We start from the raw sequence: 15699 nt of genomic DNA, 5'->3' as shown, positions 1-15699 counted from the left end.
ATTGTGTATGATCAGCCATGATCACAGTGAATGGCGGTGCTGGCTAGAAGGGCCGAATGGCCTACTTCTGCACCTACTGTCTATGGTCTATTGTCGTGGCGCACATAGGTACCAACAATATTGGTAAAAAATGGGATGAGGTCCTACAAGGTGAATTTAGGGAGTTAGGAGATAAACTAAAAAGTAGGACCACAAAGGTAATAATCTCTGGATTACTACCAGTGCCATGTGCTAGTCAGAGTAGAAATAGGAGGATATTTCAGATGAATATGTGATTTGAAAAATGGTGCAAGGGGGAGGGATTCAAATTTCTGGGGCATTGGAACCAGTTCTGGGGGAGATGAAACCGGTATAAACAGGACGGTCTGCACCTGGGCTGGACTGGAACCAATGTCCTAGGGGGAGCGTTTGCTACTGCTGTTCAGGAGGCTTTAAACTAATGTGGCAGGGGGTTGGGAACAAGTGCAGAGAGACAGAGGGGTGTAAAATGAGGATAGAAGCAAAAAGTAGTAAGGTGAAAAGTAAAAGTGGCAGGCAGGCAAGTCCAGGGCAAAAAGCAAAAAGAACCACTTTTCAACATAATTGTACAAGGGCTAAGAGTGTTGTAAAAACAAGCCTGAAGGCTTTGTGTGTCAATGCGAGGAGCATTCGTAACAAGGTGGATGAATTGAATGTGCAGAGTTATTAATGAATATGATATGGTTGGGATCACAGAGACATGGCTCCAGGGTGACCAAGGATGGGAGCTCAACATCCAGGGATATTCAATATTCAGGAGGGATAGACAGGAAAGAAAAGGAGGTGGGGTAGCATTGCTGGTTAGAGAGGAGACTAATGCAATAGAAAGGAAGGACATTAGCCTGGAGGATGTGGAATCGATATGGGTAGAGCTGCATAACACTAAGGGGCAGAAAACGCTGGTGGGAGTTGTGTACAGGCCACCTAATAATAGTGAGGTTGGGGATGGCATTAAACAGGAAATTAGAAATGCGTGCAATAAAGGAACAGTAGTTATAATGGGTGACTTCAATCTACATATAGATTGGGTGAACCAAATGGGTAAGGGTGCTGAGGAAGAGGATTTCTTGGAATGTATGCGGGATGGTTTTCTGAACCAACTAGAGAGCAGGCCGTTCTAGATTGGGTATTGAGCAATGAGGAAGGGTTAGTTAGCAAACTTGTCATGCGAGGCCACTTGGGTAAGAGAGACCATAATATGGTGGAATTCTTCATTAAGATGGAGAGTGACATAGCTAATTCAGAAACAAAGGTTCTGAACTTAAAGAAGGGTAACTTTGAAGGTATGAGACGTGAATTAGCTAAGATAGACTGGCAAATGATACATAAAGGGTTGACGGTGGATATGCAATGGCAAGCATTTAAAGATCGCATGGATGAACTACAACAATTGTTCATCCCAGTATGGCAAAAGAATAAACCAGGGAAGGTAGTGCACCCATGGCTGAAAAGGGAAATTAGGGATAGTATCAAGTCCAAAGAAGAAACATATAAATTAGCAAAAAAAAGCGGCACACCTGCGGACTGGGAGAAATTCAGAGACCAGCAGAGGAGGACAAAGGGCTTAATTAGGAAAGGGAAAAAAGATTATGAGAGAAAGCTGGCAGGGAGCATAAAAACTGACTGTAAAAGCTTTTACAGATACGTGAAAAGAAAAAGATTGGTCAAGACAAATGTAGGTCCTTTACGTCAGAAACAGGTGAATTGATCATAGGGAACAAAGGCATGGCAGACCAATCGAATAACTACTTTGGTTCTGTCTTCACTAAGGAGGATGTAAATAATCTTCCGGAAATAGTAAGGGACCGAGGGTCTAGTGAGATGGAGGAACTGAGGGAAATACATGTTAGTAGGGAAGTGGTGTTAGGTAAATTGAAGGGATTAAAGGCAGATAAATCCCCAGGGCCAGATGGTCTGCATTACAGAGTGCTTAAGGAAGTAGCCCAAGAAATAGTGGATGCATTAGTGATAATTTTTCAAAACTCCTTAGATTCAGGATTAGTTCCTGAAGATTGGAGGGTGGCTAATTTAACCCCACTTTTTTAAAAAGGAGGGAGAGAGAAACCGGGGAACTATAGACTGGTTAGTCTGACATCAGTGGTGGGGAAAATGCTAGTCGGTTATCAAAGATGTGATAACAGCACATTTGGAAAAAGGTGAAATCATCGGACAAAGTCAGCATGGATTTGTGAAAGGAAAATCATGTCTGACGAATCTTATAGAATTTTTTGAAGATGTACCTAGTAGAGTGGATAGGGGAGAGCCAGTGGATGTGGTATATTTAGATTTTCAAAAGGCTTTTGACAAGGTCCCACTCGGGAGATTAGTGTGCAAACTTAAAGCACACGGTATTGGGGGTATGGTATCGATGTGGATAGAGAATTGGTTGGCAGACTGGAAGCAAAGAGTGGGAGTAAACGGGACCTTTTCAGAACCGCAGGCAGTGACTAGTGGGGTACCGCAAGGCTCAATGGTGGGACCCCAGTTGTTTACAATATATATTAATGATTTAGACCAGGGAATTAAATGCAGCATCTCCAAGTTTGCGGATGACACGAAGCTGGGCGGCGGTGTTAGCTGTGAGGAGGATGCTAAGAGGATGCAGGGTGACTTGGATAGGTTAGGTGAGTGGGCAAATTCATGGCAGATGCAATTTAATGTGGATAAATGTGAGGTTATCCACTTTGGTTGCCAGAACAGGAAAACAGATTATTATCTAAAAGGTGACCAATTAGGAAAAGGGGAGATGCAACGAGACCTGGGTGTCATTGTACACCAGTCATTGAAGGTGGACATGCAGGTACAGCAGGCGGTGAAAAAGGCAAATGGTTTGTTGGCATTCATAGTAAAAGGATTTGAGTACAGGAGCAGGGAGGTTCTACTGCAGTTGTACAAGGCCTTGGTGAGACCGCACCTAGAATATTGTGTGCAGTTTCGGTCCCCTAATCTGAGGAAAGACATTCTTGCCATAGAGGGAGTACAGAGAAGGTTCACCAGATTGATTCCTGGGATGGCAGGACTTTCATATGAAGAAAGACTGGATCGACTAGGCTTATACTCACTGGAATTTAGAAGATTGAGGGGGGATCTTATTGAAACATAAAAAAGTCTAAAGGGATTGGACAGGCTAGATGCAGGAAGATTGTTTCCAATGTTGGGGAAGTCCAGAATGAGGGGTCACAGTTTAAGGATAAAGGGGAAGCCTTTTAGGACCGAGATGAGGAAAAACTTCTTCACACAGAGAGTGGTGAATCTGTGGAATTCTCTGCTGCAGGAAACAGTTGAGGTCGGTTCATTGGCTATATTTAAGAGGAAGTTAGATATGGCCCTTGTGGCTAAAGGGATCACGGGGTATGGAGAGAATGTGGGTACAGGGTTCTGAGTTGGATGATCAGCCACGATCATACTGAATGGCGGTGCAGGCTCGAAGGGCCGAATGGCCTACTCCTGCACCTATTTTCTATGTTTGTATGTTTCTAAACTTCCCTCCCTTAACTTTGTACATAAAGTCCTAACCTATTCAACCTTTCTCTGAGGTTAAGGCTAAGGTTAAATAAGTGGGTTGCTCGTTGTGCCAGAAGGGCCTGTTCAGTGCTGTACCTCTAAATAAAACAAATAAATTGTGTGGCAGATAAAACTACGATAAGTTAGGAATTAAATAAATAGTGCAAAAATGAAGTAATGTTCTGATAGTGGAGCGGAAGAAGCTATACCTGAAACATTGAATATGGGTCTTCAGGCTCCTGTACCCCCTCCTCGATGGTAGTAATGAGAAAAGAGCATGTCCTGGGGTGAGTGTCCATAGGGATTCAAGTGCTGGTACGTGGTAAGTGCTGGGTGTCAACATCTCTGAGGATCTAACCCGGACCCAACTTAGCGATGCAGCTACAAAGAAGGTACGACAGCAGCTGTATTTCATTAGGAGTTTAAGAAGATTTGGTATGTCACCAAAAACACTTGCAAAGTTCTACAGATGTACTGTGGAGAGCATTCTGACAGGCTGCATCACTGTCTGGTATTGGGGGTGGTGGGGGGGCTACTGTACACAACCGAAAGAAGCTGCAGCGGGTTGTAAATCTAGTCAGCTCCATCTTGGGTACTAGCCTACAAAGTATCCAGGACATCTTCAAGGAGCGGTGTCTCAGAAATGCAGCGTTCATTATTAAGGACCTCCAGCATCCAGGGCATGCCCTTTTCTCACTGTTACCATCAGGTAGGAGGTACAGAAGCCTGAAGGCACACACTCAGCGATTCAGGAACAGCTTCTTCCCCTCCGCCATCTGATTCCTAAATGGACACTGAACACTACCTCGCTACTTCTTTTATTTCTGTTTTGCACTAATTATTTAGTTTAACTATTTAATATACATATTTACTGTAATTCAGTGAAAGGTGAAAAGTTTAAGGGGAACATGAGGGGAAAATTCTTCACTCAGAGAGTCGTGAGAGTGTGGAACAAGCTGTCAGTGCAAGTAGTGCCTGTGAACTCGATTTCAGCATTTGAGAGAAGTTTGGATGGGTACATGGACAGTAGGGGTATGGAGGCCTCTGGTCTGGGTGAATATCGAAGGAAGTAGACTGTTTAAATGGTTTCAGCAGGGACCAGATGGGCAGAAAGGCCTGTTTATGTGCTAAACTTTTCTGACTCTGTGATAAGCAGGCGTGTACACATTCACACACACACTCCACTGCAGTCTAAACAGCCAACCCATCTGCAAGAGAAGACGACATCAAATCAGCTCAGTTAGAACAATCTTTCAATTATGATGCAAATTATACTCGCTCTCCAGTAAAATATTCAGCAAATGATTAAGCATCTTGACTACGATCTGACTGGTGCATATTTAATCAGGAAATATAACAAGACTCGGGGCACGCTGGTGTATGTAAGGAGGTGAGGGAGGTTGCTGGGGTGATGGGAGAGTGGGGGAGGGAGGGCGTTCTCCCTTGCTCCGTCTCCGTGCACGAGGTGCTACCTGTGTGACTGGGTGGCCGTGCTGGACCCACCCCTTTACCTGTTGCTGGCCAAAGCAACATTATCAGCCTCAATCCGTGTGAGTCGTAGCTAAACTGTGGCTCCATATTATAAGCCGTGCTGTCCTACTGCAGAGACCTAAATATAGGTCTCTGCCTGAGTCGAGAAAGAGGTCAATGAAACTTGTTCCGAACTGAGGGAATAATATCTTGCTGTTCCCACTGGATAGTGCCTGCTCATCATTCACATACCAGAGGGACTACAGTTTCAAGACCAGAACTGGACACCAACATGGAATAGCGGACGTGACAGTACAGGAACAGGCCCTCTGGCCCACAATGTCTGCACCACATGTAATGCCAAATTAAATCAGAAGTGATGAAGGGTCTCAGCCCAAAACATTGACTGTTTACTCATTTCCATAGATACTGTCTGATCTGCTGAGTTCCAACATTTTGAGTGTTGCTCAGTCTTTCCAGCATCTGCAAAACCTTGTGTTTAAAATCAAATCTTTTCTGCCTGTACATGCTTCCTACCCCTCCATTCCCTGCATATTTTTGTGTCTAACAACCTCCTGAACATCTCTGTCATATCTGCTTGCACTGCTTTCCTTGTCAGCCCATTCCAGGCACAGTACTCTGCGTAAAAACATTCCCTGAATCAGAATCATTGACTTACATTGTAATATGTGTTGTGTGGAGGCTGCAGTACAGTACAATACACAAACTATACGTTTAAGTAGTACAAAAAGAGAGGGAAAATATTGAGGTGGTGTTCAGAAGACATGGACTGTTCAGAAATCTGATGACAGAGGGGAAAAAGCTGTTGCTAAAATGTTGAGTTTTGGTCTTCAGGCTCCTGTACCTTCTCCCTGATGGTAGCAATGAGAAGAGGGCATCCCTGGGTAGTGGGTGTCTTTGATGATGGATGCTGTCTTCTTGACGCAACACCTTTTGAAAATGCCCTCGGTGGTGGGGAGGCTAGTGCCTGTGATGGAGCAGGCTGAATCTATAACTATCTGATCCTGCACATCTCTTTTGAATGGTCCCCCTCTCACTTTAGGTGCATATCCTTGAAATGAATATCCTTAGACCAAAGACAATTCAGTTACAACACTTTTATAAGTCATATGATTATGCCCTGTGCACATGAAACTAGGTGCAAGGTAGGTCACCTACTCACCCCCACTTTAAGCCTGCCCCGTTATTCATCTTTCCCAGGCCTCTTCTGTGTCTGCTCCAAATCACTCACCAATTCCTTCATCATTCAAAAGTTTAACTCCATCCTCTTTCTGGCTTCTTCCCCCTTTCTTCCCAGTCCTGATGAAGGGTCTCAGCTCAAAATGTAGACTTTTTATTCTTCCCTTTAGGTGCTGCCCAATGTGTTGGGTTCCTCCAGCATTTCCTGTTAGCTCTACCCTCTTTCGAAGCCTCCAATGGCCTGGGAAATTTATCACCACAAGACCACAGAGCAGAATTGAGCCATTCAGCCCATCAAGTCTGCTCCACCATTCAATTATGGCTGATTTATTATCTCTCTCAACCCCATTTTCCTGCACTCTCTCTGTAACATTTGATGCCTTTACTAGGAATTCATTGCCACAGGCAGTTGTGGAGGTCAAGTCATTGGGTATATTTAAGGTAAAGGTTGATAGATTCTTGATTAATCGGGGCAGGAAGGGTTACAGGGAGGAGGCAGGAGATGGGGGCTGAGAGAGAAATGGATCGCCCATGATGAAATTGTGGAGCAGGCTCGGTGAGCCATCTGTTCCTGTAACTTATGGTCTAGGAAAGTATCAACCTCTGCTTTAAAAATCACTTGGCCTCCACAGCCGTCTGTGGCATTGAATTCCACAGATTCATCATCCTCTGGCAAAAGAAGTTCCTCCTTATCTCAGTTCTAAAGGGGCAGCCTTGTGCTCTGGGGCTGTGCGTTCTGGTCTTGGACTCCCCCACTACAGAAAACGTCCTATCCACGTCCAGACTACCTAGGCCTTTCAATTGGTCATTCATCGGCGCTGGATTTGAATTGTGTAAGTCCCTCTCAACAGCACTGCAGGAACATATTCACCCGAAGGACTGGAGAGCTTCAAGGAGGAGAGGGGAGGCATAATTAGTGCATTGCTATCACAGCGCCAGCGAACACCCGGTTCAATTCCCACCGCAGTCTGTAAGGAGTTTAGACATTTATCCCATGAACATGTGGTTTTCTCCCGTGGTCTAGCTTCCTCCCACATTCCTCCCAAGGACATACAGGGCAGTAGGTGTGATTGGACTCACTGGGTGGGAACGGCCTGTTACCAAGCTATATCTCCAAATATAGCAAATAAGAAAGGCAGCTCACTGCTGCCTCCTCAAGGGCAGTTAGGGATGGGCAATAAATGGTTACCTCACCAATAACACTCAAACGTTGAAGAAGAATTCTTTTGTTAACAGCAGCTAATCATTTCTCATTTGGCAAGCTGTTATACATTTCCCTGATTACACTCCTGGAATGCAAATTATTCCCTCTTGTAGGCGCCACATATCAGAAACAGAATCAGATCAGGTTTAATATTACTGGCATATGGCGTGAAATTTGTTGACTTTGCTGCAGTAGTAAAATGCAATACATGATAATAGAGGAAAAACTGAATTACAGTAAGTATACTGTGCATGTATTAAATACTAAATTAAATAAGTACTGGAAAAATAGAAATAAAAAGTGAGGCAGCATTCATATGTTCAATGTCCATTCAGAAATCAAATGGCAGAGGGGAAGAAGCTGTTCCTGAATCATTGAGTGTGTGCCTTCAGGTTCCTGTACCTCCTCTCTGATGGTAACAATGAGAAGGGGGCAGGTCCTAGGTGACGGGGTAATGACGGCTGCCACATTTTTGAGGCATCACTCCTTGAAAGTGACCTGGATACTACGGAGGTTAGTGCCCATGATGGAGCTAGCCAAGTTTACAACTCTCTGTAGCTTCTATCCTGTGCAGTAACTACACCGTCCCCCCCTCCCCACCATACCAGACAATGATGGAGCCAGTTAAAATGCTCTCCACACTTGCTGCAGTGGTTGAACCTACTGGAAATTGTAACCAGACCCAGGACTGAAACTGGTGTGCGTGACCTTCAGCAACAGAGTTGAGAGAAAATGCTCTTTTCCACACCAAATAATAATAAGATTTATCCTGGGCGATGTGGGGTGAGCTTGCAAAAAGCACTGTAATTCTGTCAAAAATCATTGCAAGCTAAACAGGTTTGGGAACTCTTCCAAGTTAGACTAAGCCTTTTGCTCTCAAGTTTCAAGATCCAATATTCAAGAGTGTTTAGTCATATCCAGTACTCAAGTGTAAATGAGAACAAAATAATTGTTACTCTGGATCCGATGCAGCACAAAACCACAATAAAATAAAAAAAAACGCAGTAATAACAAAAACACGGTAATAATAAAAACACAATAAACATATAAACATCAGGTAGCTTATACACACAGACTGATTGTATGTCCATGAAGTGACGTTGAGGATGGATACGTCAGTACACAAAGTGACCATGACAGGTAATGGTAAAGTTATGGTGATGCCATGGATTAGTTGATGGAAGTGTCACATTGAGAAAAGTTGGACTTAGACTGATATTCCAAACTTTCAAAGATATTCCTACATAAGCAGCATCCTTTATCAAAGATCCTCACCACCCAGGCCATGCTCTTTAATTGTTGCTGCCTCAAGACTTGCACCACCAAGTTCAAGAACAGTTACTACCCCTCAACCATCAGGCTCTTGAACAAAAAGATAATTGCACTCGTCTATTGAGATGTAGCCACAACCAATGATCTCACTTTAAGGACTCTTTATCTTGTTATTTCATGCTCTCTATAGAAGCTGCCTGTTATTTTATTTAGTTTATTTATTGCTATTAATTTCAAGATGCAACAGTTTGTTGTCTTCTATGCTCTTGCTCGTTCATTGATCTGGTTTACAGTTACTACTCTAAGAATTTGCTAAGAATAGCCACAGGGACAAGAATCTCAGAGTTGTATGTGGCAACATTGATGTACTATGGTAATAATTTCATTTTGAACTTTGGCTCTATGGATATGGGCCACATATAGGCAAATTGGATTAGCCAGGACAGGCATCTTAGGTGAGCTGAAGGACTGTTTCCATGCTGTATCAATCTATGACTCTACAAATCCATTATCTCACCCAAGTCCACAAACTGTCCAATTCTGAAAGTCATGACCCTCTTGCTTAGAAGATATTCCAAAGACAGAATTCAGGCCCCAACTGTCAACTGGAAACTGGAAATTAGCATTAGAATAAACCAGAAGAAAAGCAATGGTAACCATGACGTCCTTAAAGACCTACCCTACTCCTAGTTTGTTTTACTGTGTCATATAAAGATGGTGTGAATAACTTGCCCTTGATCTAAGGATATGTATTTCAATGAAATGCACTTAAAATAAGAAGTGGAGAGATGAAAAGGGATGTGCAGGATCTGAAAGAGCTTCACAAGGGTGTCAACTCACTATGTCCCATCTGGTTCAGAAATGTCATTCTGGAATAGATATCTGTCTTCCCTAATGTCTGATTCATTAAGAGTTTGATGAGATTTGTTGTGTCACCAAAGGATGTTGGCAAACATTCTGACAGGCTGCGTCACAACCTGGTATGGAAACTCCAGCGCATAAGGTTGCAAGAAGCTACACAGGGCCATAGGCTCAGCCAGCTCCGTTATGGGCACAATCCTTGCCCTCCCCATCAAGGATATCTTCAAGAGATGGTGCCTCGAGAAGGCAGCGTCCATCACTGAGGACACTCACCATCCAGTACTACCACGGCAAAACTGCAACTTTCAGGCTGTACAAGTCTGTGTCGATAAATGTATTCTGATGTGACACCAGGAACTCCAGGTATGATTGGCCCAACTTGATCTAACCTGCCAAACCAGGTAAGTGGAGGAAAGTTTACGGGAGATGTCAGAGATAGTTTTTCATTTCACAGATATTGGTAAGCATTTGTTGATGGTGATGGTGGAGGCAGATACAGCAGGGACCGCCGGTAAGAGAATCCTAGATAGCCACATGGATGAAACAAAAATGAGGATTTATGGGCAGTGTAGGAGAGAAGGGTTAGATTGATCATGGAACAGGATAAGAGGCCTGTACAGCATTGTGCGCTGGTATTGTTCTTTGTTCTGTTATTTCAGGAAAAACCACGGGTAAGGTTATAAGACATAGGAGCAGATGTAGACCATTTGTCCCATCAAGTCTGCTTCGCCATTCCATCATGGCTGATTTATGATCCCTCTCAACCCCATTCTCCTGCCTTCTCCTCGTAACCTTTGACACCCTGACTCATCAAGAAACTATCAAACTCCGCTTTAAATATACCCAATGACTTGGTCTCCACAGCCATCTGTGGCAACAAATTCCACAGATTCACGACTGTTTTGCTAAAGAAATTTCTCCTATCTCTGTTCTACAGGTACATCCTTCTATTTGAATGGACACTGAATGCTGCCCCTCCACTTCCCAATAGACTATAGAACAGGAAAACACAAGAACAGGCTTACTTGCCCAGAACGTTCTAGAATAAGCTAGTGATGCCTAATGTCATCCACCTGCTCATCGTCATTTCAAGAGGACTAGAATATAAAAGCAAGGACGTAATGCTGAGCCTCTATAAGGCACTGGTGAGACCACACTTGGAGTATTGGGCCCTTTATCTAAGAAAGGATGTGCTAACATTAGCGATTATCTGGAGGAGGTTCACAAAAATTATTCCAGGAATGAATGGGTTATCATTTGATGGCTCTGGGTCTGTACTCACTTGAGTTTGGAAGAATGAGAGGGGGATCTCATTCAAACCCATCAAATATTGAAAGGCCAAGATAGAGTAGATGTGGAGAGGATGTTTCCTAGAGTGGGGGTATCTAGGACCAGAGGGCACAGTCTCAGAATAGAAGGACAGCCATTTAGAACAGAGATGAGGAAGAATTTCTTCAGCCAGAGGGTGGTGAATCTGTGGAATTCATTGCCACTGACAGCTGTGGAGGCCAAGTCATTGGGTATATTTAAAGCAAAGGTTGACAGATTCCTGATTAGTTAAGGTGTCAAAGGTTACAAGAAGAACACAGGAGAATGGGATTGGGAGGGATAATAAATCGGCCATGATGGAATGGCAGAGCAAACACGATGGGCCGGATAACCTAACTCTGCTTCTATGTCTCGTGGTCTTATGGTCCATATCCCTCCATTCTCTGCATATTTGTGTCCCTATCTAAGTACTTTTTAATCTCCTCTATCGGATCTGCCTCCATCACCACCACTCTTTATGGAAAAAAGTTGCCTTTAAATATATGCCCTCTGTTATTAGACATTCCAAACATAGGAGGAAGATATCTGCCGTCCACTGGAGTTGTGGCTCTCCTAATTTAACAAACCGTGATCATACCTCCCCTCAGAGTGCCTCTCCAGGGGAGGCACTGCCTTAATAAGAGAACGTCGATCATCAAAGATCCGCACCGTCCAATCTTGTCGTAGCTACCCTTTGTCAGGACGTATAGAAGCCTGAAGTCTCACATAGCCAGGTTCAAGAACAGAAATTTACATTCAACCATTTGTCTCTGGAACCAACCTTCACAATCGTAATAACTCGCTCAGTATAGCAACACCATGGTCACGTTGAACTACATTTGGACTTTATATTTTTATTCAGGTTGCACAATGTTGTATAATTAATGTTATTCTTACGAACGATGTGTATCCAATGCAATGTGCCTGTGATCCTGCTGAAGTAAGGGTTTTGCTGCACCTCTGGACGCATTTATTTGCGCACATGACAACAACATCGACCTTGACTTTGACTTACTGGTGCTTATGAGAGGAAAAGAGCATTTAAATCACCTACCTGCACATGATCTCATGGGTAAGCAGCACTCGGCACATCTCTGGGTTCTTATCCTGCCCTTCATATATGATCGCCTGAAAAAAAATTAAAGACAATCAGATCATTAAATGGTGCCTGATGTTATTTAATCTCGCTCTCCGGCCTGAGGATTCACTGGAGTACTGAGGGAGTGCTGCGCTGTCAGACAGGCACAGATTATAAAAGAGACCCAAGGTATAAGTTGTCACTTTACACATAGAGTGGTTGCCATTTGGAGCGTGCGGCAAGAGGAGGAGGTGGAATAGGATACAGTCAGTATGTTTCTGAGGTTTTTAGAGAGACATTTTAATAGGGAAAGCACAGAAGAATCTAGAGCGACACAAACAAAATGCTGGGGGAACACAGCAGCTGAGACAGCATCTGCGTGAGGACCTCTGTTGGTCAGGGTCAACCACAGATGTTGTGTCCTAGTTGTCTACATGAAGCACAAGCCTGGCTTGTACAATATGAGAGCAAGCTGTTGCCTAGGCAGCAGGCTCCCCTTCTCCATGCAACTGATAAATCCAAAGAAACAGGTACAGGTAGCAACCAGCAGCTTTGCAGGAGTTGCCAGTCAGCATTGAAATCAACATAGGATTCCCTTAGGGACTCAAGCTCCAGGGACACGAAGCCTTCACTGTGAGTTGGTATACCCGCAAGACAGCGGGTTTGATATCTGAATTTTCCTTCCCCTAGATGAGCTGCCAACCACAGCAAACAAGCCCCATCTATCCAAAGCAACTGGCTTTAAGGCACCAGTAACCTGCCTGTGCCCCTTCTTGAGTCTGTAGAAATGGTTCCACCAGGCTTAATAACTAAGCCACGTGTGCAGGCCAGGAGCTGGACTTGGTTGTCAGAAGCTATTTCAGATGCACGCCATTTGGAGCATTTAGTAGGTAGTGGGGAGCATATCCCCACTACCTCCCCAGGCAATGACAATCGTAACTCAGCATCTACTGAGAGAAAAAAAAACTATCGACATTTCAAGCCAAGACCCTTCATCGGGCTTTGACCTGCTGAGATCCAGCATTTTGTGTGTGTTACTCTGGATTTCTAGCATCTGCAAAACCTCTTGTGTTTATAGAAGGAGACAGTCTTAACGTAGGCAAATGGGATTAGTGCAGAAGAGCATAAAAGTCCATAAAACATCGGAGCAGAATTGTCATAGGTTTTTTGGTGGCCTCCCTCACTAGTCCCCTTCTTGCACGATCACTCAGGTTTTGAGGACAACCTGCTCCAGGCAGATTTACAGCTGTTACCATATTCTTTTCATTTCTTGATGATCGACTTAACTGTACTCCAAGGGATACTCAGTGACTTGGAAATTTTTTTGTATCCATCTCCTGACTGTGCTTTTCAATAACCTTCTCATGGAGATGCTTGGAGTATTCTTTTGCCTTCGTGATGTCGTTTTTACCTGGTTACAGACTCAGCAACAGCTGGACCTCCCAGATTCAGGTGTATTTTTACTACAATCAACTGCACACAAGTGATCTCCATTTAACTAATCATGTGACTCCTAAAACCAATTGGCTGCACCAGTGATGATTTAGAGTGTCATATCAAAAGGAGTGAGTACTGAGGCAATCATTATTTTGCGTTTTATGTTAGTAATTAATTTAGGTCATTTTGTAGAGATCTGTTTTCATGCTGACACAAAAGAGTCTTTTTCTATTGATCCGTGTCAAAAAAAGTCAGATTAAATCCACTGTGATTCAATGTTGTAAAACAATAAAACATGGGGATGACAGCAGAGCAGAGGTGGCTGAAATTTCTGGGAATAGTTCACAAAGTGCAGGATAGATGTGTCCCACAGAGGAAGTTGTTCTCAAATGGCAGGGGTAGGTAACAATGGTTGATAAGGGAAGTTAAGGACTGAATAAAAGCCAAGGAAAGGGCATGTAAATTAGAAAAAGTGAGTGGGAAGTTGGATGATTGGGAAGCTTTTAAAATCCAACAAAAGGCAACTAAAAAAAGCTATAAGAAGGAAAAAGATGAAATATGAGGACAGTCTAGCCAAAATACCTAAAAAAAAATTCAGTTATATAAAGTGTAAAAGGGAGGTGACAGTTGATAATGGAAAATGATGCTGGTGAGGTCGTAATGGAGGACAAAGAAATGGCAGATGAGCTTAATGGGTATTTGGCATTAGTCTTCACTGTGGAAGACACTATCAGTGTGCCAGAGGTCTATAAGGGTCAGGCAGCAGGGGTGAGTGGCATTGCCATTACAAAGGAAAATGCGTGAAGTAAACTCAAAGGTCTTAAGGTGGATAAGACACCAAAACCAAGATCTCTGAAGGGTCATTTGATTCTGACATGGTCCTGGAGGACTGGAAGATTTCCAGTGTCACTCCACTATTTAAGAAGGAGCAAAGCATAGTGTTAAGGAGCTTGGAAACAGGTACAAGGGGTATGTCAGAGGCAAATTTTTCACACACAGAGTAGCGGATGCATGGAATGCACTGCCAGTGAAGGTGGTAGAGGCGGATACAATACAGTATTTTAAGAGACTCTTAAATAGGTACATGGAGCTTATTAAAATAGAGGGCTATGTGGTAGGGAAATTCTAGGCAGCTTCTAGAGTAGGTTACATGGTCGGCACAACATTGTGGGCCGAAGGGCCTGTAATGTGCTGTAGATTTTCTATGTTCTATGTTCTAAAGCAAAAGAAAGAACATTCTAGGCCAGTTAGCCTAACATCAGTGGATGGGAAAGTGTTGGAATCTATTATTAAGGATGAGTTTTGAGGTACTTGGAGACTAATGATAAAGTAAGTCAAAGTCAGCATGGTTTTTGTAAAGCAAAATATTGCCTGACAAATCTGTTGGAGTTCTTAGAGGAAGTAACAAGCATGGTGGACAATGGAAAGATAGCAGATATCATTTATTTGGATTTTCAGAAGGCATTGATAAAGTGCCACACATGAGGCTGCTTAACAAGATAAAATCCTTTGGCGTTACAGGAAAGATACTGGCATGGATAGTGGAATGGCTGACAGGCAGGAGGTATTGAATGGGAATAAAGGGGACCTTTACTGGTTGGCTGCTGGTGAATAGTGGTGTTCGTCAGGCATCAGTATTGGGACCGCTACTTTTCACACTGTTTGTCAATGATTCTGACCATGGAATTGATTACTTTGTGGCAAAGTATGTGGATGATACAAAGATAGGTGGAAGGGTAGGTAGTGCTGAGGAAGCAATGCGATTGCAGCAGGACATAGACAAATTTGAAGAATGGGCAAGAAAGTGGCAGATGGAATACAGTGTTGAGAAATGTATGATAATGCATTTTGGTAAAAGGAACAATAGTGTGGACTATTACCTAAATGGGAAGGAGGTTTAGACATCAGAGATGCTGAGGTATTTAGGAGTCCTCGTGTAAGACTCCTAGAAAGTTAATTTACAGGTTGAGTCTGCGGTAAAGAAGGTAAATGCAATGTTGGCATTTTTTTTCAAGGGGAATAGAAGATGAAAACAAGGAGATAATGCTGAGGCTTTATAACACACTAGTCATGCTGCATTTGAAGTATTGTCAACAGTTTTGGGCCCCATATCTCAGAAAGGATGTGTTGTCATTGGAGAGAGTCCAGAGGAGGTTCATGACGATGATTCTGGGAATGAAAGGGTTAACATGTGAGAAGTGTTTGGCAGCTTTGTGCCTACATTCACCGGAATTTAGCAAAATATGCAAGGATCTCAGTGAAACTTGCAGAATGTTGAAAGAACTAGATAGGCTGGATATGGAGAGGATGTTTCCTATGGGGCTATCCAGAACCAGAGAGCGCAGCA

The 15699-nt window shown here is 43.3% G+C and overlaps 1 protein-coding gene across 4 annotated transcripts in view; it reads right to left on the bottom strand.

The window, feature by feature from the left end:
* Positions 1-15699, bottom strand: part of LOC132391943 (transcription factor COE3-like) — a 432097-nt gene that overhangs the window by 384503 nt on the left and 31895 nt on the right. For all 4 annotated transcript variants that reach the window (XM_059965751.1, XM_059965748.1, XM_059965749.1 and 1 more), the window contains exon 5: positions 11892-11965. In XM_059965751.1, coding sequence (XP_059821734.1) covers positions 11892-11965 — 74 coding nt within the window. The remainder of the gene's footprint in view (positions 1-11891; positions 11966-15699) is intronic.

The sequence above is a fragment of the Hypanus sabinus genome, chromosome 3 (assembly GCF_030144855.1).
Source record: "Hypanus sabinus isolate sHypSab1 chromosome 3, sHypSab1.hap1, whole genome shotgun sequence".
NCBI classification, from domain to species: domain Eukaryota; kingdom Metazoa; phylum Chordata; class Chondrichthyes; order Myliobatiformes; family Dasyatidae; genus Hypanus; species Hypanus sabinus.
This window is presented reverse-complemented; position numbering and strand designations above follow the sequence as displayed.